General features: G+C 44.9%; 1 protein-coding gene and 5 non-coding genes across 9 annotated transcripts; all 6 read left to right on the top strand.

The window, feature by feature from the left end:
- The first annotated feature begins 12,799 nt into the window (after nt 1-12,799).
- EIF4A2 (eukaryotic translation initiation factor 4A2) lies at nt 12,800-21,344 on the top strand. Of its 4 annotated transcripts, none has more exons than XR_002908419.1 (11): nt 12,800-12,874; nt 13,800-13,845; nt 13,937-14,069; nt 14,360-14,499; nt 15,977-16,145; nt 16,587-16,696; nt 17,095-17,238; nt 17,658-17,795; nt 18,160-18,249; nt 18,658-19,672; nt 20,524-20,611. XR_002908419.1 is itself a non-coding variant. In XM_024205614.3 (11 exons), exons 1-11 carry the CDS (start codon nt 12,846-12,848, stop codon nt 20,666-20,668), a joined length of 1,224 nt encoding a protein of 407 aa, XP_024061382.1. In that variant the 5' UTR covers nt 12,800-12,845; the 3' UTR covers nt 20,669-21,344. The 4 variants fall into 4 exon arrangements, 2 of the variants coding, with proteins under 2 accessions (XP_024061382.1, XP_024061383.1); XR_002908418.1 differs by having other exon boundaries at nt 18,658-19,676; XM_024205614.3 differs by having other exon boundaries at nt 18,658-18,737; nt 20,524-21,344.
- LOC112110561 lies at nt 14,212-14,282 on the top strand. Its single transcript, XR_002908424.1, has one exon. It is a non-coding gene; the product is annotated as a small nucleolar RNA SNORD2 (small nucleolar RNA).
- On the top strand, nt 16,423-16,493 carry LOC112110562. The gene has a single exon (XR_002908425.1). It is a non-coding gene; the product is annotated as a small nucleolar RNA SNORD2 (small nucleolar RNA).
- On the top strand, nt 16,746-16,872 carry LOC112110559. Its single transcript, XR_002908422.1, has one exon. It is a non-coding gene; the product is annotated as a small nucleolar RNA SNORA63 (small nucleolar RNA).
- LOC112110560 lies at nt 17,297-17,477 on the top strand. Its single transcript, XR_002908423.1, has one exon. It is a non-coding gene; the product is annotated as a small nucleolar RNA SNORA81 (small nucleolar RNA).
- LOC112110558 lies at nt 17,958-18,085 on the top strand. Its single transcript, XR_002908421.1, has one exon. It is a non-coding gene; the product is annotated as a small nucleolar RNA SNORA63 (small nucleolar RNA).
- Nucleotides 21,345-25,906: the final 4,562 nt, after the last annotated feature.

Below are 25,906 nucleotides of genomic sequence, written 5' to 3'. Positions count from 1 at the left end.
CAGTAGATTTCACTGTTAGCCGGACAGAGTTCTATGGCTGCAGAACAAAGGAAAAAAGACCCCACACTAAAAGGAATCAACATGGTGAACAGGCCCAGGCTGTATCAGTTGTTAGATAAATAGAAGTAAATGTGACTACTTTGGTACAAACTGAAGTTAATGTAACTTGGCGATTATAATTTTGGGTATCATCTGTGGACGCCAAATTGAACAACCAAGAGAATAAATATATCACATGAAGGATTAAATTGTACTGAGAAGAAAACCAGGTCAATGTCAAGATTTTGCTGAAATTAATCAATATGTTCAAATTTACCTTTTCTCAGAATTTTTGAGGCAGCCACCACTCTTATTTTTTGCAGACTGCTTCTGACAAACGTACAAGAAGTACAGTGTACCACTGTAGTGCAGAAGTGTTACACTTGGCCTGCAAAATAAATGTAAATGCAGTACTCTTTCAGGACGTTAGCAACAGCTGTCACTTGCTTAATTTTTCTAGCTTTCTTTCCTCTTGCATTGCAATCTAAAGGACAAACTCTGCCCTCAGACATGTGCACACAACTCCCATTAACTAATTATACTTTGCACTCTAACGCACCTTCCAACTAAGGATCTCAACATTCTTCACAAACATTTAATTTTCCCTCACAAAACCCCTGTGAGGGAGGTATTACTATCCCCATTTTACAGAAGAGGAAACTAAAGTGTAGACAAAGAGCCGATCTTGGTCCAGTTGAAACCAATGACAAAACCATTTACCTCAATGGTGCACTGTCAGCCCCTAAATGATTTGCCTAAGGCCACAACACAAGTGTGTGGCACAGTTGGGAGAGAGCCAACATTTTCCAACTCCCAGTGCTGGGCCTGAACCACCCAACTCTTTCCCTCTATTCTCTGGTGAGACTCTGAAGGGTAGAATTTGACCCCAAATCAAACAGAGGATTCAAGACATCCAGCTATTATTACAACTGTATCTCTCAATTATTACATTATGTAGGAGACTTAATGATTGATAAAAGAAAAAGAAAATAGAAGAAAGGGAAGACCTAAATATTTTCAACAGAAAAAATCATATGATTTGAGATTTGATTGGGTCAGCATGCTTCCTATTAGCTGACTACTAACTTGGAAAATCATAAGAACATCACAAATCTTTTACGAAAACACAGTATTTCACAAGCATACCCCAGACGTATTGTAGATATTTTCCTTGTTTAAGGAAGGAAAGGGTCGGAAGGAATTTTTCCTCCCTTGTCAGATTGGTAGAGACCCGGGTGGGGGGAAGGAGGTTGCCTTCCTTTGCAGCAAGGAGCATGGGTCACTTGCAGGTGTAAAGTAAAGTAAATGGTGGACTCTCTGTAACTTGAAGTATTTATATCATGATTTGCTGAATTCAGTAACTCAGCCAGAGGTTATGAGTTTATTACAGGAGTGGCTGGGTGAGGATCTGTGGCCTGCAACATGCAGGAGGTCAGACTAGATGATCATGATGGTCCTTTCTGGCCTTAAAGTCTATGAGTCTATGAAGGCAGGACAGCCTAACCAGATTGGGGATGTGGGAAGAAGGCTGGCACTATGACAGATCTGTTAACGTGAGGCCCAGTGCCTTGAGAAAGGCTCTTAAAATATTCCAAATATCTAGTATAAATTGGAATAGATATTAGGTAAAATTTTCAAAAGTACCTATGTGACTTAGGATCCTAAATCCCACCAGCTTTTGTTTAGGCAGGCTCCTAAATCACTTAGTGACTTTCGAAAATGTTACCTATTAAGTCTAAAACATAACTATTCAATGAGCTGAAATCAAAGAGCTCTCATTAACTTGTTCAGGACCCCACTGAGCAAATTTCAGTTTCACAGAGTTTAAGGCCGCAAAGGATCAATAAATCATCTAGTCTGACCTGCTGTATATCAGAGGCCATTAAATTTCACCAGTTGCCTTGGTGTCACAGATCCACAGGATCAGTACTACACCTCCAGCTTTGGAACATCCTCTAGAAGGAATCCCTTCAATGTGCCAGACCCCCTAGGGATCTCATTCTTCCTAGGTTAAGACATGCAGCTTCACTGTCTCCTTAGACTGGACCTCTTCAGCACTTCTGCTTCACACCATAAGCTCTGTTCAGTGAATCCAATTGAGACAGACTCTTGGTGGAGACTTGTGCACACTTCAGCGATTAATGCACCTCAGCAAGCATCTGCAGCGACACTAACAGCATTGTCAAAACAGTTGGGTTTCTTAGGGTATGTCTACACTACGAAATTAGGTCAATTTTATACAGTCGATTGTGTATGTCCCCACTAAGCACATTAAGTCGGTGGAGTGCGTCCTCAATACCGTGGCTAGCATCGACTCACAGAGTGGTGCACTGTGGGTAGCTATCCCACAGTCCCCGCAGTCTCCGCTGTCCATTGGAATTCTGGGTTAAGCTCCCAATGCCTGATGGGGCAAAAACACTGTCGTGAGTGGTTTTGGGTACATATCGTCAGTCTCCCCTCCCTGTCTCCCTCCCTCCGTGAAAGCAAGGGCAGACAATCGTTTCGCGCCTTTTTTCCTGGGTTACCCACGCAGACGCCATAGCACGGCAAGCATGGAGCCCGCTCAGCTCACCGCTGCTGTTGTGAGCACTGTAAACACCTCGCGCATTATCCTGCAGTATCTGCAGAACCTGGCTAGAAGCCGCCAGCATGAGGACGATTGTGAGGAGGACATAGACACAGACGTTCCTGAAAGCACAGGATGTGGCAATTGGGACATCATGGCGGCAGTGGGGCAGGTTGATACAGTGGAACGGCGATTCTGAGCCCGGCAAACAAGCACAGACTGGTGGGATCGCATAGTGTTGCAGGTATGGGATGATTCCCAGTGGCTGCGAAACTTTCACATGCGTAAGGCCACTTTCCTGGAACTTTGTGAGTTGCTTTCCCCCGCCCTGAAGCACAGGAATATCAAGATGAGAGCTGCTCTGACAGTTGATAAGTGAGTGGCGATAGCCCTGTGGAAGCTTGTGATGCCTGACTGCTACCGGTCAGTCAGGAATCAATTTGGAGTGGGAGAATCTACTGTGGGGGCTGCTGTGATCCAAGTAGCCAATGCAATCACTGACCTTCTGCTAACAAGCGTAGTGACTCTGGGAAATGAGCAGGTCATAGTGGATGGCTTTGTTGCAATGGGGTTCCCTAACTGTGGTGGGGCGATAGACGGAACGCATATCCCTATCTTGGCACCGGACCACCTTGCCAACCAGTACATAAACCGCAAGGGGTACTTCTCAATGGTGCTGCAAGCACTGATGGATCACAAGGGACGTTTCACCGACATCAACATGGGATGGCTGGGAAAGGTGCTTGCATCTTTAGGAACTCCAGGCTGTTCGAGCAGCTGCAAGAAGGGACTTACTTCCCAGACCAGAAAATTACCGTTGGGGATGTTGAAATGCCAATAGTTATCCTTGGGGACCTAGCTTACCCCTTGCTCCCATGGCTCATGAAGCCATACACATGTAACCCTTCTGCCCATCTAGTTGGCAGCAACAAGGGCCGGGTTCTGTATCTAGGGGTTGTTTCAATAACACAATGCAAAACCGGCTCGAGCCCCCACCCAGTGACCTGGGACAATTACACACCACCCCCCCTGGGTACCTCTAAGAGGCAATACTTCCCCTCTCGCAAGCACGGAGTCTGAGTGTAGCAGAAAATGTTTAATAACATGAGGTAAACGACATCAGCATAAAATTGGAAAAAAACACCACAAACAGGATTCACAACACAAACCATGAGCAAAACCCACCCCAGCAAATTGGGCTGTGTCCTTTCCCTTTGGTTCTTGAATCCAGCAAACCAAAAATCACCCAGAGTCCCCAAAGTCCGACACCCCCAAAGTCTCTTGGGTCCAGCAACCACCCAAAGTCCCAAAAGTCCAACAACCCCCAAAGTCTCTGTCTCTGGTCAGTGCAGTCCCAGAGTAAAAAGGGGGCGGGGGCACGCAGGGTGTTAAGGGGCACCTTACGTGATCCGAGGCTGGCCAGCCGTCTGTTTCTCCGTGGGGGTTCCGCTGCAGCCTTTACCACGAGCCAGTCCACTTTCCTGCCATCCCACGAACTGCTCTGCTGTACAAGCTGCTCCGCTCCGCTCCGCTCCGCTCCGCTCACCGACCTGTGAGCCGTTCCAGCCGTCCCCGCAAACAGCTCCGCTCGCCATTCCTTAGGCCACTCCAACCGGCCCCGCAAGGCTCCACGCCGCTCGCTGCTCCTCCAGTCGTCCCCACAAATTGCTCCGCCAGTTGCTGAGCAATATAGCTTCAGGCTCCCCCACTAGTTAACACAGCACTCAGTGATTTCAGCTCTTAATAACATCAGCTCTTTTGTGATTTCAGCTCTTAATAACATCAGCTCTTTTGTGATTTCAGCTCTTAGTGATTTCAGCTCATAGTATAGTAGGGGAGCCCCAGTGCTGGTGCACCATTGGCCCAAAGTGAATTCAGCTCCGCAGCCTGTAACTAGACTCCTAAGGGAATCAAAGTTAGCTCTGACATTCAACAGTGGAGAGAGGAGGCGGTGCAATTGGTGTTTCAAACCCTCAGAGGGGGCCCATACCATCAGGTACAAATACCTGTCCCCATCCTCTCTCAATTCACTGGGTTTTGTAACCCATGCCCCTTGTCAAGCAAGTGCTACTTAGGTAATGGTGAGGGACTCACTCAGTCCTTCTGTCATACAACAGTTCCACTGGCCTTGATTCACAGAATCAGGGTAACAAAACTTTATTCTTCCCGCCCCAATAATAGAGAAACTGGGGATCCCACACCAGCCAAAGTAACCATTTTCAGTTGTTGTGTTTCATGCCAGGCGAGTGGGTGTGCCTATGCAAATAAGATCAGCCCCTGGAGTTCTTTTCCACACTCGCCATAATTCACCACCAGATGTCAGGGTAGAGCTCATCCTGACTCTGCTTACACACAGGCAGCCTGGACAGTAGTAAGGAGCAGTTCAACTATAGGCTGAGCAAGTGCAGAATGGTGGTAGAATGTGCCTTTGGACGTTTAAAAGCACGCTGGCGCTGTTTGCTGACTAGCTTAGACCTCAGCGCAACCAATATTCCCATTGTTATTGCTGCTTGCTGTGTGCTCCATAACATCTGTGAGAGTAAGGGGGAGACGTTTATGGCGGGGTGAGAGATTGAGGCAAATCGCCTGGTGGCCGATTTTGAGCAGCCAGACACCAGGCGATTAGAAGAGCACAGCTAGGCACGCTGCGCATCAGAGGGGCTTTGAAAACCAGTTTCATGACTGGCCAGGTTACGGTGTGACAGTTGTGTGTGTTTCTCATTGATGCAAACCCGTCCCTTTTGTTGATTTTAATTCCCTGTAAGCCAACCTCCCTCCCCGCTTCAATCACAGCTGGCAAAGGAAATAAAGTCACTATTGTTTTGAAACCATGCATTCTTTCTTTATTAATTAAAAAAAAGTGAGATAACTGACAAGGTAGCCCGGGTGGGGTGGGAGAGGCGGGGAGGAGGCAAGGACAAGGCCACATTGCTTATTGTAGCCACACTACAAATCAAAACTGTTTGAATGACAGCCTTCTGTTGCTTGGGCCATCCTCTGGAGTGGAGTGGCGGGGTGCCCGGAGCCTCCCCCTCGCGTTCTTGGGCATCTGGATGAGGAGAATATGGAACTTGGGGAGGAGGGCAGGCGGTTATACAGTGGATGCAGCGGCGGTCTGTGCTCTTGTTTCCTTTCCTGCAGCTCCACCAGATGCCCCTGATCATGTCCGTTTGCTCCCTCATTAGCCTCAGCATCGCCTCCTGCCTCTTCTCATCGCGCTCACTTAATGCTTTCCTGGCCTCTGTCACTGAATGCCTCCATGCATTCAGCTGTGCCCTATCAGTGCGGGAGGACTACATGAGCTCGGAAAACATGTCGTCGCGAGTGCGGTTTTTTCGCCTTCTAATCTGTGATAACCTCTGGGACGGAGATGATAAGGGAGCACAGAAACATTTGCACCTGCGGGGGGATAAAAAGAAAGAGTAGAATTTAAGAAGATACATTTCTGAGAACAAAAGGGAGACTCTTTCACAGTGAATCAAGCAATTCACAGCAGACAGCACATGTGCTTTAGGTACAAGGTCACATTTTGCCTTTTATATTGAGTGCCCGCCGGTATGGTGACACATCACACACTGCTGGGCAACAGAATTTGGTTTCCAGGCAGCCATGGTAAGCCAAAGGATACGGGGGGTTGGCTTCTTCTGCCTTCATGACATGTGGGAATGGTTTCAAACTGCAGCGCCCTCTTTTCCCATAGCAAGCAATGCCAGTTGGGTTTGCCATTTAAAAGGAGGGGATGCAGTTTTTGGGTGGATATGCAGTACACCCCTCCCACCACCCCACCGCGTGGCTATTCTCTGGGATGATTTCTTCACCCCTCCCCACACTGCGTGGCTATTCTCAGGGATGATCCCTTTTAGCCAAGAGCAAACAACCCAGCATGAACAGGGTCCTTTTACTGTTCCCTTACAAAGATTCCCCTATTTCAACCAGGTGACCATGAATGATCATCACTCTCCTGAGGCTAACACAGAAAGATATAGACCGAATGTTGCTTGAATGCGACCAAAACCCAGGACCATTCGCTGCCATGCTTTGTGCTGCAATGATTCCAGACTACTTGCTACTGGCTTGGTGTGGTAAAGTGTCCTACCATGGAGGACAAAATAAGGACAAAAAAAGAAACCTTCTGCAAAGGCTTTCAGAGTACCTCCAGTAGAGCTTCATGGAGATGTCTCTGGAGGATTCCTGCTCCATCCCCAGACACGTTAACAGACTTTTCCAGTAGCTGTACTGGCCATGAATGCATCCCGATTCTTCACGGCAAATCAAACATTAATCACAATTGCGTTTAACCCTTGTAGTGTAGTTACAAATGTGCACTCACCAGAGGTGCCTTCTCCAGCTTCAGGGTCCGGGAACCCGCCTTGAGAGGGTATTGGCTCCAGGGTGATGAAAAGGTCCTGGCTGCCGGGGAGAACGGATTCTCCGCTTGCCTGCTGCACGTTCTCCTCCTCCTCATCCACAAAATCATCCTCCCTGTTGCATGAGACTCCCCCCTTGCAGGTGTCCACAGACAGTGGTGGGGTAGTGGTAGGGTCCCCCCCTAGAATGCCATGCAGCTGATCACAGAATCAGCATGTATGGGGCTGTGACCCGGAGCGACCGTTTGCCTCCTTTGTCTTTTGGTAGGCTTGCCTGAGCTCCTTAAACTTTCACACGGCACTGCTATGTGTCCCTGTTGTAGCCTCTCTCCACCATGCCCTGGGCGATTTTGGTACATATATTAGCATTTCTTCTTTTTGATTGGAGTTCGGCCTGCACAGATTCTTCTCCCCATTCAGCAATCAGATCCAGTGTCTCCCGTTTGGTCCATGCTGGAGCTCGTTTGCAATTCTGGGACTGCATGGTCACCTGTGCTGCTGAGTTCGCCACGCTGACCAAACAGGAAATGAAATTCAAAATTTCCCAGGGCTTTTCCTGTGTACCTGGCTAGTGCGTCGGAGTTGAAAGTGCTATCCAGAGCGGTCACAGGATTATAACATTAAAATATATAGGTTTGTGGTTTCCTTACATCATAAATGTACAGTCTGTATATTTAGATTTATCTAATTAAATTGAAAGAAATTGCATGTTCAGTATTTTTTAGCTTTATCTAACAGTCCATTAGCTCTAACTACAAATCTAATTGTGTCTGTGGAATGTTTCAGGGTTCAACCAAGACCAGTAAGAGGTTGTCATCACCTGCACTGTAATCTTAGGTGCCTTAAATGCTCTGATGCTGTGGCTCACAGCCCAGACACCAACAGCCAGCAGACAAGAATGCAGTTTCCTGAGTGTGTATGTGCTGTGTAACCCTGATTCAGCACTCTAACCCCAGCAGCCTGCCTACAACACAACAGCCCCACCCTGTTCAACAATAATGGAATATGGTTTATTTAAATATTTTTGGATGCTTTCTACATTTTTAAATACATTGATTTCAATTACAACACAGATACAAAGTGTACAGTGCTCACTTTATTCTTAATTACAAATATTTGCACTGTAAAAAAAATAGTATTTTTCAATTCACCTAATACAAGTACTGTAGTGCAATCTCTTTATCATGAAAGTGGATCTTACAAATGTAGAATTATGTACAAAAAACTGCATTAAAAATAAAACAATGTAAAACTTTAGAGCCTACAAATCCACTCACTCCTACTTCTTGTTCAGCCCAAGCTGGGCAGTCCCATGGCCAGCAGCAGCAGTTTGGGTGTGTGGGAGGGGGCTCAGGGCTAGGGGGTTGGGGAGCACGGGGGGGGCACTTACCTCAGGGTGGGGGGCTCCCTGGCTGCCACTGGCATGGCCCCCCAGCAGCTCCTAGGCGGCAGAGGGGCGGGGGGTCTCCATGTCGCACACTGCCTGTGCCCACAGGCCCCACCCCTGCAGCTCCCATTGGCTGCAGTTCCCAGCCAATGGGAACTGCGGCAGCCAGCGCTTGTGGCAGGAGCAGCAGAGCCCCTGCCCTGGCCCCTCCCTCCGCTGCCTAGGAGCTGCAGGGATGCAGAGCTGGGTAGGAAGCCCCTGCCAGCCCCGCCAACTTTCCCCGCCCCCAGTACCAGCGGGGGTCCTGGGCCACCTCCCCCAGCACCTGCAGCAACCCTGGACTGCCCTCCCCAGAGCACTCGCAACCCCCTCCCCTGCCCAAGTTTTAGTCAGGGCGGGTATTTTTAGTAAAAGTCATGGACAGGTCACTGGCCCGTGAATTTTTGTTTACGGCCGGTGACCTGTCCATGACTTTTACTAAAAATACCTGTGACTAAAACGTAGCCTTAGTAATCATTAAGTGATCATCCCCTTTTGTCCATGCCCAGCTTCTGGCAAACAGAGGCTAGGGACACTTCAGAGCATGGTTTTGCACCCCTGCTCAGCCTGGCTAATAGCCACTGATAGACCTAGCCTCCATGAACTTATCTAATTCTTTTTTGAACCCAGTTATGCTTTTGGCTTTCACAACATCCCCTGGCAACAAGTTCAGCAGGTTGACTGTGCGTTGTATGAAGAAGTACTTCCTTATGTTTATAGTCTTGGCCTTCACAACATCCTCTGGCAAAGAGTTCCACAGGCTGTGTATTGTGGGAAGAAATACTTCCACATGCAATGGAGTGTCTTGTTTTAATAATATTTGGGGAGGGAGAAGGGGGTGTTTTGTTATTTAAACATACATATTGCTATGTGTTTATGTTAGAGAAGACAAGGTCAAAAAAATGCACCTTGCACTCGGAGTGGAAGGTGGTGAGGTTTGTGATGATTCTTAGTTCGTAGGGGATTTAATTCCACTCTCAGTCTGGCCCCTGATAAAATTCTCTCTCTCGCACAGATGAGTGTTACCCTTATTGTACAGTTCCATTGTCACACATGTGCAATTTTCCTCACTAAATGCAGAACACTCCATAAAACAGGCTTTTAAGATCTCTACAGTGCATCAATAAGAGAGCTGGGAATATATAACTTGGGACTTCCTGACACTCAAAATATGTGTAAACTCAAAAGCTTGTCAAGAAGTTGACCTGATTAAAGATATTACCTTCCTCGCCTTGTCACCTAAAATTCTGTCCATTTCATCAGGTCATACTGCCCCTGCAGGTGCTGCCATTGCGGAACCAGTGTATATTTGGTCTCTTTCCAAATTGAATCCTCTGAGGGATATTTTACACATATTCATATCTTAAAAGCAAAAGGCTGGATTTTCAAAACATCACCTGCACTTGCGCACAGATGCTCACTATGGAGACAAATTCTCAAATTGCCACACTCAACCCCACTCACCCTCCCCAAATATACACAAATGGGATTAGTATGTTATATCATTTGTATACACAAATAATAGTATGAAACAATTATAATAAACCTGATAAGTCTAGTAAATACAGCAATACTTTTTCATTGGTATGAAAGCAACTAGCACAGGGGTGGGCAAACTTTTTGGCCTGAGGGCCACATCTAGGTGGGGAAATTGCATGCAGGGCCATGAAGGTAGGGCTGGGGCAGGGGGTTGGGGTGCAGGAGGGAGTGCGGGGTGTGGGAAGGGGCTCAGGGCAATGGGTTGGGGTGCAGGGTGCAGGAGGGGGCTCAGGGCAGGGGGTTGGGATGCAGGAGGCATGAGGCAGGGGGCTCAGGACAGGGGGTTGTGGTGCAGGAGGGGTGTGGGGTGCAGCAGGGGGCTCAGGGCAGGGGTTGGGGTGCAGCAGGGGGCTCAGGGCAGGGGGTTGGGGTGCAGGAGGGGTGCGGCAAGGGGCTCAGGGCTGGGGGTGGGGTGCAGGAGGGGTCTGGGGAGCGGGCTCCAGACCGGCGCCACTTACCTGGAGCAGCTCCGGGGTGGCAGCAGCCCACAGCGGGGCTAAGGCAGGCTCCCTGCCTGCCCTGGCCCCGCACCGCTCCCGGAAGCGGCTGGCACCATGTCCCTGCGGCCAGGGGGGAGTGGGGGCAGAGGGCTCCGCGCGCTGCCCTTGCCTGCGGGTACCTCCCCTGAAGTTCCCATTGGCCGCGGTTCCCCATGAACTAGCACAATGATTCTCAAACTTTTGTATTGGAACACCTTTCAAACAGAAAGCCTAAGAGTGCGACTCCCCTTATAAATTAAAAAAACACATTTTTTTATATTTAACACTATAAATATTGGAGGTGAAACAGGGTTTGGGGTGAAGGCTGACAGCTCATGACACCCCACACTGTGACCCCATAACTAGCATAATACCATTGACCATTCTGATCTAGCTTGCACAATAAAAATTGACTTATTTAATGTATCTTGTTTTATTTTAGTGTGTCATCAAAACGCTATTTCCTGACACAATTTAGTATTCACATTGTCAGACTGTCAATTGCAATCTGTCACAACACAATTTTTCCATCACATACGAATAAATCTGCATCAATCCTAGCAACTGCATGGGTTAACTCCCACACAAACATCCCCCAAATATACCTTCATCTAGAACAGGGGCTCTCAACCTTTTTCTTTCTAAGCCCCCTTCAAAATGCTATAAAACTCCACGGCCCACCTGTGCCACAATAACTGGTTTTCTGCATATAAAAGCCAGGTCCAGCGTTAGGGGATAGCAAGCAGAGCAATACCCTGGGGCCTCATGCCATGAGGCCCACGCAAAACTATATTGCTCAGGCTTCAGCTTCAGCCCCAGGTGATGGGGCTCAGGCCCAGACTTCAGCCCCATATGGTGGGGCTTCAGCTATCTACCCTGGGCCCCAGCGAGTCTAACGCTGTCCATGCTTGGCAGCCCCCTGAAACTTACACACGCCCCCTCTCCCCCCGGGAGCCTCGGACCCCTGGTTGAGAACCACTGATCTAGAATACATTACCCACGTTTTAACTCTCCTTTACAATCCCCTCAGCCAGTTTCTGCTACCTCAAAAACAAACCAACCAAACATAAATCTCGATGCTGCCCACCAGTAAAAGTGTGTGAAGCTAATCTATTTAACCTATCTGGGTTTTTATACAGCACCCATCACTACAGTATCTGAGCACATGAAATTAAACAGCAGTATGGCAGTAGAAATCACCTTCTAGCCAAACAATATAGACAGCAACCTCTCCCTATCTGCAACCGTCTCCCCTAGGTTCTATCTTCTCCCCTATTCCACCTCACTCCTGCACCCCGTTCCCTGAGCTGCTTCCACACATCCCTTTCTCCAGAGCGCCACAGCTTCTCCTTCCCCTTGTCCCTCTCCAGTATTGCCCACTCCAGACATTCAAAAGTATGAATCCCCCCCCATCCCAAAATCGAGTTAAAAATCACCAAAGGGATTTTTCTTTTGACTCTATTTGCGGTTCTTTTGCTGTCCGTCTTGTTTTGGAGACTTTCCCAGGGCGGTTTTCCAACTTTTTCCCCACAACACAAGGGCTAGAAGCTTACTTTTTTTGGTGTGTGTGTGTATGTAGGGGCAGGGGGTGTAAATGAAAGAAAGCGGAGAGTTTCACATAATCCCATGACTCCTGGAGCCTGGGTTTGACACCAACATGGCAAGCCTGGTGATAAAATCCTGCCTTGTGATAACCCTGCCTTCCTCACAGGTGATGCTCAGGCTTTGATCCTTTAACTCTCCTCACCTGGTGCCCCCTTTTCTCCCATTCCCTCAGCTGCCCCCTCCCCATCTCCTGGTGGGGGCCCCTCCCCAGCTCCTGGTGGGACCCCACTTCGCTCCCTAAATTCCCTTCCCTCTTTCTCTGCCCCTTCCTCGGGCCTCAGCTGCCCTGTCCCCTCCTCTGGCCCCTCGCCGAGCTCCCCTTTTCTCCCGCTCTTCCTGGGAGAGCTCCCCCGCTCCGACGACCCAGCCCCCTGCCCCACTCAGTCTCTCCCCTCCCCCCTCCCGATCTGAGTCTCTGTCGCCACCCTGCAGCAGGGGCCGGGCAGGGAAACCCCGTGTGCGAGTGGTGGGGGCACGAGCAGGAGAAGGAAGGAGCAGGACACTGTCACATCTCCAACTGCTGCAATATCCTTCCGCCTTCGCGGCACACAAAATAGTTCCAATCTCCGCCCGCTCTTCTGGCCCTGGCAGCCTTACGAACCCCACAGGAAATATCATGCCCAGTTTGAGTGGGGACATCCGTGACACGGGCGTACCCTAAAAGGAGCATATTTGTGGCTTGGACTGTGGGACGATATACAGATCCCTCCGCGGCGAAAGGCGGCTTGAGTCCCGGCGGCTGCATGGGTATATAAACCGGGCGCCGCGAAGGCGCTGCCTTTTCAGTTGAGGACAGAACACAAGTGGGGGCTGGCGACTGGAACATGTCAGGTGGTTCCACGGACTATAGCAGGTATTGGGGGCTGAGAGATGGGGGGCTAGTTGGGGCCTTAGTGGCGTTTTTGTCTCTTGAGGCGATTTTAAGGGGCAGAGAGATTAACGCGGGAGGAGGTGGGGCGTGTGATGCCGGCTCGTTGCCGTTGGTGGGAAATATTATCCCAGATGGTTCCGTCCAGTTGTCCCCTGATAGGCAAGTTCTTCCCGCAGCTTGTCCGTTGCGGGGACCCACCACCCGTGCGGCCCAGCATGATTTAGCTCCGAGAGGAGCCGGCCATGACGCTTTAACTTTGAACCCCCTCCCCCCCGGTGTCCCGTTGGTTCACTCCGGCGTTTCATGGGCCCGGCTTCAGGCGAGTCCATTTTCACGCGGAGCGGGAGGGGCGCGGCGCTGAAGGCGTTTGCTGGGCGCGTTCCTCCGCCTGTTTAGCGTATCCCAGGGGTGGAGCTCTCGCGAGAGTTGGCTAGTCCTGGCTGAGGGAGGAGGGGCGCCGCATAGAAGCCGGAGAAAACCCTTCACTCCCTGTTCTACAGACGAGGTGGCCCACATGGGGCCGCTCTTTTGCCTTCTCCCCGGCGGGGGCTACAGCGCCCAGCAGGCAACGCTCTTAGAGCTGAGTTTTTTCGCTGCCAGGGGAGTGCTGCATGCTGGGAGCTGTAGTCTCTGCCCTGTTTTGCTGATCTTGCACTGTGGCTTAGGGGTTATGAATGGTGACGGAGCCTGGCACAGAAAGTTGGGAGTAATGGCATCCATGCTAATGAGGGGAGACTAGTTCTCATGCTGGGACAATACCAAAGCATTGTCTAGAGTAATCCATCACTGGTTCAAGTTCCAGTTTGGTGTGGGCCGTGCTAATGCTATCTAAGATACTGCGGTCTTGTTCTTCATGCAAGTTGTTAGTTGCAAAGAGTGTTAACAGCCTGCTTTTTCTTGGCAACAGAGACCATGGCGGCCCAGAGGGAATGGACCCTGATGGTATCATTGAGGTAAGCAACTGCATAATACCCTTTAGACTCAAATCCAATATGGAGGTAGGTAATCCGTGATGTAATCTGCTTTTTGCTTCCTTCCTTACAGAGCAATTGGAATGAAATTGTTGACAATTTTGATGATATGAATTTAAAAGAATCCCTTCTCAGGGGTATTTATGCTTATGGTTTTGAGAAGCCTTCAGCTATTCAACAGAGAGCTATTATTCCATGTATCAAAGGTAGGCAAGCACAAAAGTACTGCATCTGTCTGCTAAAGGTGACAACACAAGTTAACTAGAAAAGAGATCTTTTTAAATGTATGTACTATGTAGTTATTTTTAAAGTGTGGTGCTGATGCTTACTTTTAACCCTTGCTTGAACAAGTGAGATGATGGTATACCATCTTTCGGGACTGACCTGAAATGGAGAGAGCTTTTAATTGCTGATCACTTATTTCAAAAGCAATAGAATTAAACTAAATATGAATGACTTGTGTGGGAGCAGTAAATATATATCCTACTTTTTTTAGGGTATGATGTGATTGCTCAAGCTCAGTCAGGTACTGGCAAGACAGCCACATTTGCTATTTCCATCCTGCAGCAATTGGAGATTGATCTCAAGGAGACCCAAGCACTAGTATTGGCCCCTACCAGAGAACTGGCTCAACAGGTATTGATAGTGTAGTTAAAAAAAGCTGCTTGCACATTGCATAGGTTTCAGGTTTCACAACTGTGTAGGACAGTTAACAGACTTTTTAAAGGGGTCTGTAACTAATATCCATTCAGAATCCTTGCCACTTTGAGTGTAATGGGGAAACAGAATAGCTTCTGTTTTAGGTTTTCCCTACCCACATGAAGGGAGTTCAGATGTGACTTGTTTGGAGGTGATGCTGGGATAAGGTGCAGGTAACAGCTGATATGCTGTGTAGTTCTGAAAGGACATCTCCCAGCAAATGGTGAAATCTTAAAAATGATCTTAAAACAGTATGTTCTGAGTGGAAACAAAATGCACTTTTTGAAAACAACTCAAACTTGTGTGCAGTTGTGCAACATGAAAACTGCAGTGCACATGTGATCAGTTCATTGTCTTGTGGTGTATTTATCTGACCCATGCTATGTTGCATGTTTACTTTGCCTCAAAGGTTCAGTACTTTTTTCTGCTTAAAATGGAGCTGCTTTAATGGAGCACCAGGCTGCATTTATTCCTGTACTGTTAAAGTGGCTCTAAGAATCCATTGATTTAAGGTTTAATGATGTGATACGTGAAAGTGTAGATATCAGACTTTATAAAACGTTTTGCAGTTTGGTTTTATACTATATAAAATTTGCTTAGCACTTTTTAAGTGAGACTATTTTTACTTTCTCAGACCAAAGATTAGAGTCAACTGTGCTTCCAGGGGTGGGGGGGAAATTGTCCAGAGGTGATACCTTTTATAACAGTCAAAATACCAAAAGTATTTTGGTTTTGGAATCTAGGAAAAATTGTGGTATTAGATCAGTTCTAGTTTAGTGGATCTCTCATTAGATTGTTTACTAATCCTATTTCTATACTCTCAGTGAAGACAGTAGCAAAGTGAGACTTCACTGGGAACAGAATTGGGCATTTTTGCAGGTGATGCTACATATATCATTTGGCCTTAACACTGAGGATATTTGATTCTTGCCTAATAAATCTGTGTTTAAACTTTACTGCATAGTTGTGTACTCTGATTGCCTGACGACAAAATGTCGTAACTTATTTGCAAGCTGTTCTGCTAGTGCACAACACCAGTGATAGTTTTTTTTCAACTCTGCCGACACTTTGCAGTTTGGCCTCTAAAGGAAAATTCCTTATGATATCTTAAGGAAAAGATCTAGGATTCATTTGATAATGGGACTGACTCTTCTCTTGGTAAGAAGAAAAGAACTAGCTTAAATAAATCAACCCAAGAAATTACCATGTTGATGCCATTGGTGGGCTTTGTTCTTTAGTGACTAATTTACATTTTGGGGAGATTAGCAGCAACTTTGACCCAGTTTCCATACCAGACAAGTGCATGGTCCTTGTTCAGAACTGAATAGTGAATTATAGAAATTACTGTTTTGCAACTTTAAAAAAAAATCCAGTTAACATACTGGAAGTACTGACTAAAGGATTTTTATTTTAGATACAAAAGGTAATCTTGGCTCTTGGAGACTATATGGGTGCAACTTGCCATGCTTGTATTGGTGGCACGAATGTTCGTAATGAGATGCAGAAGCTTCAGGCTGAGGCTCCACACATTGTGGTTGGAACTCCAGGTCGGGTGTTTGATATGTTAAACAGACGATATCTTTGTAAGTACTGAATTTAGTTTCACTACTTTAGCAACCAGTATATTCACATGTGGAAGCTGCATGATGGTTTCAATTGACAATACAGAAATCAGGCTTTGTAATTTCTGGGGTTCAACTTTCCAAGTAAATAATTGTGGAAGAAATACGTATTAAAGGCAATAGATATACCTGAACATTCCACTTAAAAATATTACTGTTCAGCAGTTGGAGGAGAAGTTAAGAATGTTTGAAACTTTGCATTAGATACATAACTTGCAGGATGTGAAACTTAAAAGGGGAGTGAAGTGATGTTTTACCATCTTTCGGGACTGACTTAGAAATGATGATAAAAGTTTATACTGATCACTCGTATCAAGGAAGAGGTAGTGATTCACAGCCATTTCAGATGCACTAAACATTCTCCTTAGCATGCTTTATGAAACACTTCTCCCTCTCTCCTAGCACCTAAATGGATCAAGATGTTTGTTTTGGATGAAGCAGATGAAATGTTGAGCCGTGGATTTAAAGATCAAATTTATGAAATTTTTCAAAAGTTAAGCACAAATATTCAGGTAAAATCAGAATTTAGTTATAACTAAGATGAACAGCTTGAGTTAAGAAATGCAGGATAAGTTACAATGTAGCTGTCAGTGCTGTATTGTCGTTCCCCCTGCTCAAATTAATTGTGTCATACTATCCCTGTCTGCCTTGATTCCCACAGTAGACAGGGACGCTTGGTCTCGTACATTTAATCTGTCTTCACTTACCTGTGTTAGATTCATTTCAATATTAATCAATTGATAATCCTATTTAACTATGGTCTCTGTTTTTGAGTGCTCACTGCACAAAGTGCTCTCTTGGATGTTGGTGGTGGTACACTCATTTAGGGTTAGTACAGTACCTCTGAATATTGGTAGTTTTTCTTACAATTTTAGAAGCATTTCTTCTCCGTTTGTACTGTATCTCTTAGGTTGTATTGCTGTCAGCCACAATGCCAATGGATGTGTTGGAAGTGACCAAAAAGTTCATGAGAGATCCTATACGTATTCTGGTGAAGAAAGAAGAATTGACCCTTGAGGGTATCAAACAATTCTATATTAATGTTGAAAGAGAGGTAGGTGCTAACTTTATTTCCTTTGGCTAGAAGTATTTAGAAGATCTCTTGTCTTTCCACCTTCTTGTTCAAGCACTGTGCTAAAATTACAGAAACCAGGGCTGAGCCTTGGTTTTCGTAGTAATGCTAGCAGAGTACACATAAGAAGAAGAATAAATGTGCACTAGATCCAAAATGACTTGGGTGGACCTCTTTCTTAATGTCCAGTGTCCTATGTCTTAGGATTTGGTGCAATAATCTATGTTGAAACTTGCATGTAATGCTTATTTTTCATGTTGTACCTACATAATTCTATATACTGAAATGTTAATTTAATAATGGGGTTTTCTGTAGTTCTTGCCCTGCCATATTAAAAGATTTTTTTTTTTTAGTAACTAATTACCTGGCACTTTTTCCTAAATATATGCAAATTTATTTAGGAATGGAAGCTGGATACTCTCTGTGACTTGTATGAGACACTGACCATTACACAGGCTGTTATTTTCCTGAATACAAGGAGAAAAGTGGATTGGCTTACAGAGAAAATGCATGCGAGGGACTTCACGGTCTCTGCTCTGGTGAGAGTTGATGCTTCATTTTATCTAAGACATTTCATGCTTGTCTTTAAATACATTAATCTCCATTTCACTTGTGCAATGATAGAATCATTCCCGCTAAAGTGTCTAACAGATTCAGAAACTCTAGTTCTAGGCACCAAAACTGGTGCTGTTTAAAGTGAGAAGCAGGTTAAGTTACAATGTAGCTGTGAAGTGCTGTATTGTCGTTCCCCCTGCTCAAAGCAAAATGTTTCATACTATCCCTGCCTGCCTCGATCCCATAGCAGATGGGGACGCTTGGTCTCATACACATTTAAAATAAGAAATAGATTTTTCTGTTCTGGAATACTGAGATTGTAAAAGTTCTCATTTTTGATTTCTCCAGCATGGTGACATGGACCAGAAGGAACGAGATGTTATCATGAGAGAGTTTAGATCAGGATCAAGCCGTGTCTTGATTACTACTGATTTGTTGGTAACTATCCCAATCATCTTCGCATATGCGTAACGTGCATCAGGTGGCATGTGACCAGAATTCATCACCGAATTTGGTCCACTGGTTGGATCATTCGCTTCCCCAGCTTGGGCCAAGTACTGATGGGAGTGCGATGTGAACACCGATCCATGCCCCCAAACATCTCAATTACCTTAATACTGCACCTCCAGTGTTTTAGTTTAGCATGTTCACACTTGCTGCCAAAAGCTTCTTGACTTGGTGAAGGTTACTGTAACCGAACCACTCAAGCTCTTGGAAGAGTAAAGACTACACTCCACTATGGGCTACACGGTTGTAGTTCATCACTATAATGTGGTCAACAAAATGAGTAAATTTCTTACTCTAAAATGTATGGGCTTGTATTAAAGAGTTTGTATTGGCTTCCAGGCTCGTGGCATTGATGTGCAACAGGTTTCGTTGGTTATAAATTACGACCTGCCGACCAATCGTGAAAACTACATTCACAGGTTAGTTGCTGCAGTGTTATGTCATTGAATGTTTCTCCTATTTTCACTGCTTCAGACTAAATCACAAGAACTTGCATCCTATTTTCTACATATTTCTATCTGTATAACTTGGACAAACCCACCCACTGCTCTGGGTTTTCTTAGTCCACTCAGTGGGGGGGACTGGAATAGTGTGCATATCCAACCATACCAGGAAGGGTGTACCCATCTAAAATATTGAACACTAAGCACTGACTGGTACAGCTGTTTCCATAACATTTCTGAAATGGGGGAGGGGCAGAGCTTCTTGGTTAGTCAATGAAACAAAGCAGTGGGAAAACTTAAATGTCTTAGTCTGTCTTGGCATTGTTGCCTGATACATTCATTGCTGAGGTGTTGTCCAGTTGGCATCTGCTGCTGAATTAGTATCTTCTGCAGTATATCTTGTGGAGTCTCAGAAACTGCAAAAAATATTTTCTAATTGCAGTGTTCATGCCAAGTCTAGTTATTGATTTGTCCACCACATCTGCTTTAGGCCATAGCTAATTTTTCCTGGATTGCTGCTGCTGTTCAGTTAGTAGGCTTCCATATTGTTAGCAACTTCAGCTGGGATAGTAAGACTGCGTTGACTTCCTGAGAGGTCTAATTGTGCTGTTTTGTGCCTTCATTGTTTGTTCTTGGTGGTTCCTCTTACAGTGGGATTCTTTCTTCTGTGGTGTTTTTATTTTGTTGTTTTTCTCCTTTCTGGTAGCAATTTCAGTTTTGTTTCCCTAGCTCTAGTTAAATACTTCTAGTGGCTTTGTCCTTAAATGAAGTAAATTGTACTCTGTTACTTGATGTAAAAAAATACAGGAGTCGATAGCAGCAGTTGATGACACAAGATGGTGCTCAGAAACGGCGTTGACCTAATTTAGGACGTGGATTCGTAAGCGGCACACTGTTTGAATAAAGAGCGAGTTGGTATTTATATATTTGTTTTTTCTTTTGTCATGATTATTCGCTTTGTTTTGTCATGTATTTTAGCTCTTACAGAAAAGGTTTCACATTGTCCAGTTTTCCATGAAGGAAGGCAGAACTGTGTTGGTGGGCTGTCAACTCATTAAAACTAATGTGGTGGTGTAATCTGTCTCTTACCTAAAACTTATACAAAAGCAGTGATTTTTAGCTTTATATTGAATCTTGTCTTGGGTTTCCTTGTCAAACTGATAAGTTTTCCCACTGAAAACAACATCTTAAATACTAAAAATTTGATGTTTTCACAATGAAATAGTAACATTTACTGTTCTGCATTACAGAATGTAATTGGAGTACATCTGTTGCTGACTTAAATATTTATTTTAGCATTCTTGAACATTTACCTGTGCGCTAGGCTGACCAAGCTCTGCCCATGCTTGGGAAATGGATGAGGGTGGCTGGATGTGTAAGTCTCATTGCTAGCCATTCTCAAAAGATGCAAGAGTGGGAGGGTTGAAATGATTTTGCACTTCATATCACAACACCAAAAAGAGCTACACTGAAATTATTTTGCAGTCAAAACAGTAATCTTTTTCTCCACTGCTCTCCATAGGTTGGATATTTCTTAAGGTTGGCACTAACAGCTAATTTTTCTTGTCAAAATACCACTTTGACTAGCACCTAGTACTGTAAATAAGGATAAACTGGCCTTTGGCAGATAAGGCCAGAAGGGACCATTGTGATCATCTAGTCTGATGTCCTGTATAATACTGGCCATAAAATGTCTCACCCTCCTCTAGGAATTTGAACCTTTTAGAAAAACATGTTTAAATGTCTTCTATTCTGTATGCAGAATTGGACGAGGTGGTCGTTTTGGCAGGAAAGGTGTGGCTATAAACTTTGTTACCGAAGAGGACAAAAGAATTCTTCGGGATATTGAGACTTTCTACAATACTACAGTGGAGGAGATGCCTATGAATGTGGCTGATCTCATTTAATCCCTGGGATGAGAGCTTTTTTGAATGCAGTGCTCGCTGTTGCTGAATAGGCGATTCACAACGTGCATTGTGCTTTTCTTTGGGGATACACTGAATCTCGTCTCAATGCTCATAACGGATCCGAAATACAGATTTTTTTTTTTTGATCAGCGAAGCGACATTTTGTCGTGAGCTCCCGTGGTGAAAGCCATTGGCTTTATCCACTTTAGGGTTAGACTGTTGGGGTTGGGTGGAAAGTCATGGGGTCTGTACACTTTTTCTTTCTTAGAAATTTATTTCCTAGTTCAGTAGAAGTGGTTGTATTAGATGTTCTTTATCATTTGATAATTTACTTATGGACTAAAAGATATAAGTGCTGTATAAAGTCAGCCAATTATGTTAAACTAGCATACCTTCCTTTATTGTATGTTTTTTACTTCTACTTTAGATTGAATTGGAAAGGCCTTTAAAAATATATAAACTTTTTATATAGAGTATTCAAATGCATTTTTGTTTATGTATTTATTCAATAAAATATTTAATTAGTGGTAAGTGTGATCTGGACCCTGTTAAGCCCCAGCAAGCAAGCAATCATACTATTGTCTTAGTTAGGGTTAAACCCAGTAAAATGGCCATATTGCACATGTCTTAATGAAGTTTGAATGTTCAATAAAAAACTTCTATATTCACTTTTAAAGTGTAAAAGTTGTTTTTGACTGAAAGTGTCTTTCATTGAGTGGAGGTAATGTTTCATTTTGATCAGACTACCAGTGTTACACTAATCTTATTTCTCTTCAAGTTTGGCATTTGAGTATAATCACCAATACTGGTTATCATAACCATTCTTTCTGCAGCTAGTAGAAGGCTCTATAAGTGGCCTGAGAACCAGATTAAAGCATGTGTGTGGTTTTTTTTTTTTTTAAATCACTTGCTAGTAAAGAAGCCCAATAGCCCATGAACAGTTAAGCCAGTAACTAGCCTGCTAACTGCATGGGGCAGGGAGAGGGGAAAGCTTAGGACTTATCTACAGGGAATTTCTACATTTATGCGAAAGTCTTGCAAACCCCCTCCTAAAAAAAATATTTCCAGGGATTTTCTCCTTTATCGGAGTATAAATTATAAAAGCAGTGATCTGGGTAACATGCATGTCAAAAACAAATTTTATATTTCATACTATCATTACAGTATTTTTATTACATTATAAAAATGGTGACACTTCTAATATCTCACTTCTGTAGCTTGTATCACTTTGAATAAGCCTGTTATAAGATAAGGCTCTTATGTTTCATCAAGGAGTATCAGATGTGAAACATCATGAAGGTATTTAAGAAGCCCACTCAGAGTTCCTCCTACACAAGCATTCAGGTCTTGAGCAGTCCAGGCAAACAATGCACATTACAACAAAGCTTAAACTTGTTCATAATTTAAAACAAAATACTAGCTGCCTATTTAATTTTAAAAACAGCAAAAAATACCCACCTCCCTTTCCATTTCTTATAAAGAGTTTAAGTTTAAATCTCATCAGTGTGATAGATATGCTTGCTTTGATCTGCTTAGCTCCTGGAAGTCCAGTGGCTCTAGGCTGCTGGCCCTGTGCTGCCCAGGGTCCCAAGGGACAGCTCTGACCACCATTAGGGAATTTTTTTCTGAGAATCCCTGTAACATTTCACAAACACCAGTTTGGGAACCACTGGTCTATGGTAATGACAACCTTTGGTTGTGATGGAGTTGCCAGGGCTGCTGTTAGATTTACTGGGGCCAAAGCTTGAGGGCTGACAGGGCTCAGGATTAGAAGTGGCAGCTGGGCATGGGCTTCAGTCTCCACACATATCTTACATGAATGTTGCTTTAAGAGGCATATTGACTAAAACTAGCACTGTTACTCTTAACTCATTCTTACCACTGCACTACATACTCAGATGACTCTGTTTGAGCAGTCAGTAAGCAAGAAGGTAATTGTAATCACAATGAGAACCCTATTCCTTCCTGTTGCATAGTGACAATTTCTAGTCAAATTTTTTATGAAAACCATAAAGTTGTTTGGCATTGTCCCATACTTATCCTATCTGTGGAATTGGGGTTTGTTACAGCCTCAAGTCCCCTCAAAAAGCTGTGGGCTGCTTCTGGTTGAACTTGTAACTTACTCTCCAACAGCTAGTAGAAGCAGGGAGTAATATAGGCCCCTTGGATATAGAACTCTCCAGGCAAGGGGAAAGCATACAGCAAGGTGAGACGCTGCAGACCCAGGCATGTGGACATTGAACTTGCAAGTGTTGCAGTGATTAGCTGCTAGTTTTAACCCTCTCCAACACTCAATTTTACTCCCCCACCACTTTCCCCTGGTATAAGCCACACCGAAAACAAGTCAACTAACAGTTGCTACTATCACCTTGTTTATGCAGCTTATCATACCCCTTTCCATTCTCATAAGCTCTTCAGGGCCTAGGGCCCCATTCTTTATTATATTGCCACCCTGGAATAGCCCAGTTTGTCTTGCTAGAGATCTACCATCCTTTAGCCAGAATCTAAATAACTACTTGAGAATAGGAAATTATAATTCTTATCTTTACACCCACTGGTTGAGATGTTCTCATTCAGGCTTTATTAGCCAAAATACCCTGAAGAGAATGAAGCAGTAACTTATTGGACTAACTTCTGTTGGTGAGTCAAGCTTTTGATCTTACAAAGAGCCCAGACCTGCAGAAGAGCTCTGTAACCTCACAAGCACATCACCAGAAAAGTTGATCCAATAAGATTTTACCTCACACCCCCCCCCCCCCCCTACCCTCCACCATCCCGGGCCCCGCCCAGCTAAAACACTATATGATTCTTTGACCATGGGGTGGCATTCCAAGACTCCACTTAATGAAAAGAGGGAAGAGCATCTTTGCAAGCAGGCCGGCTTTAAACTAGGTTCACCGGGGGAAGAAGATCAAAGCCCTAAGGTAAGTGGGATGCCAGGAGGAAGCACGAGCAGGAGAGCCCAAGAGGGGAGGACTCCTGCCTCACACTGGGAAAGCAGGACAATCAGCAAGTTATCAACTGCCTCTACACCAATGCAAGAAGCCTGGGAAACAAGCAGGGAGAACTGGAAGTCCTGGTACAGTCAAGGAATTATGTGATTGGAATAACAGACCTGGTTGAATAAATCACATAGAATCATAGAATATCAGGGTTGGAAAGGACCTCAGTAGGTCATCTAGTCCAGTGGTTCCCAAACTGGGGTTCGTGAACCCCTGGGGGTTCGCGAAATGTTACAGGGGGTTCTCAGGAAAAAATTCCCTAATGGCGGACAGAGCTGTCCATAGGGACCCCGAGCATCGCGAGGCCAGCAGCCCGGAGCCCTTGGACTGCCAAGAGCTAAGCAGATCAAAGCAAGCATATCTATCATACTGAGGAGCTTTAAACTTCAAGACTCCTTATAAGAAATGGAAAGGGAGGTGGATATTTTTTGCTGTTTTTAAAATTAAATAGGCAGCTAGTATTGTTTTTAAATTATGAAGAACAAGTTTAAGCTTTGTTGTAAAGTGCGTTGTTTGCCTACACTGCTCAAGACCTGAATGCTTGTGTAGGAGGAACTCTGAGTTGGCTTCTTAAATACCTTCATGCTCTTTCACATCTGATACTCCTTGATGAAACATAGGAGCCTTGTCTTATAACAGGCTTATTCAAAGTGATACAAGCTACGAAAGTGAGATCTTGGAAGAGTGTTGCCGTTTTCATAGTGTAATAAAAATACTGTAATGATAAATAATAATTAATAATAAATAGTGTGTAATAATCATGTCATAAAAACAAATTTTATATTTCCAAGATCACTGCTTTTATAATTTATACTCAGGTAAAGGAGAAAATCCCTGCAAATATTCATTTTTAAGAGGGGGTTCGTGAGACTTGACGTGCTAGTGAAAGGGGTTCACAGGTTGTTGAAGTTTGGGAACCACTGATCTAGTCCAACCCCCTGCTCAGAGCAGGACCAATCCCCAGACAGATTTTTACCCCAGTTCCCTAAATGGCCCCCTCAACGATTGAACTCATAATCCTGGGTTTAGCAGGCCAATGCTCAAACCACTGAGCTATCCCTCCCCCACAAGCAAAAATGTTAGACTAGAGTACTGTCATGGATGGATAGAAACTGTTCAGGCAGGGCAGACAAAGTGGAGGAGTTGCATTGTATGTAAGAGCAGTGTGACTGCTCAGAGCTCCAGTATGAAACTGCAGAAAAACATAAGCATCTCTGGCTTAAGTTTAGAAGTGTGCACAACAAGGGTGATGTCGTGGTGGGAGTCTGCTATAGACCACCAGACCAGGGAGATGAGGTGAACGAGGCTTTCTTCCAGAAACTAACAGAAGTTACTAGATCACAAGCCCTGCTTCTCCTGGGGGACTTCAATCACCCCGATATCTGCTGGGAGAGCAATACAGTAGTGCACACACAATCCAGGAAGTTTTTGGAAAGTGTAGGGTGCAAGTGCTGGAGGAACCAACTAGGGGCAGAGCTCTTCTTGAGCCTGCTGCTCACGAACAGGGAAGAATTAGTAGGGGAAGCAAAAGTGGATGGGGAACCTGGGAGGCAGTGACCATGAGATGGTGGAGTTCAGGATCCTGCCACAAGGAAGAAAGGAGAGCAGCAAAATACAGACCCTGGACTTCAGAAAAGCAGACTTTGACTCCCTCAGGGAACTGATGGGCAGGATCCCCTGGGAGAATAACATGAGGGGGAAAGGAGTCCAGGAGAGCTGGCTGTATTTTAAAGAATCCTTATTGAGGTTGCAGGAACAAACCATCCCGATGTGTAAAAAGAAAAGTAAATATGGCAGGCAATCAGCTTGGCTTAACAGTAAAATCCTTGCTGATCTTAAACACAAAAAAGAAGCTTTCAAGAAGTGGAAGATTGGATAAATGACCAGGGAGGAGTATAAAAATATTGCTCAGGCATGCAGGAGTGAAATCAGGAAGGCCAAATCACACTTGGAGTTGCAGCTAGTAAGAGATGTTAAGAGTAACAAGAAGAGTTTCTTCAGGTACGTTAGCAACAAGAAGGAAGTCAAGGAAAGTGTGGGCCCCTTACTGAATGAGGGAGGTAACCTAGTGACAGAGGGTGTGGAAAAAGCTAATGTACTCAATGCTTTTTTTGTCTCTGTCTTCACAAACAAGGTCAGCTCCCAGACTACTCCACTGGGCAACACAGCATGGGGAGGAGGTGACCAGCCCTCTGTGGAGAAAGAAGTGGTTCAGGACTATTTAGAAAAGCTGGAC

This window comes from Terrapene carolina, unplaced genomic scaffold (genome assembly GCF_002925995.2).
Source record: "Terrapene carolina triunguis isolate 2854851 unplaced genomic scaffold, T_m_triunguis-2.0 Scaffold88, whole genome shotgun sequence".
In the NCBI taxonomy this organism is placed as follows: Eukaryota; Metazoa; Chordata; order Testudines; family Emydidae; genus Terrapene; species Terrapene triunguis.
This window is presented reverse-complemented; position numbering and strand designations above follow the sequence as displayed.

Excerpts from the sequence above, each read along its gene's own strand:
- EIF4A2 (XM_024205614.3), top strand. The coding sequence starts at position 12,846 with ATGTCAGGTGGTTCCACGGACTATAGCAG. Across the intron at positions 16,146-16,586 it reads GTTAAACAGACGATATCTTT|CACCTAAATGGATCAAGATG; the intron begins GTAAGTACTGAA and ends CCTCTCTCCTAG. Across the intron at positions 18,738-20,523 it reads CGTGAAAACTACATTCACAG|AATTGGACGAGGTGGTCGTT; the intron begins GTTAGTTGCTGC and ends TTCTGTATGCAG.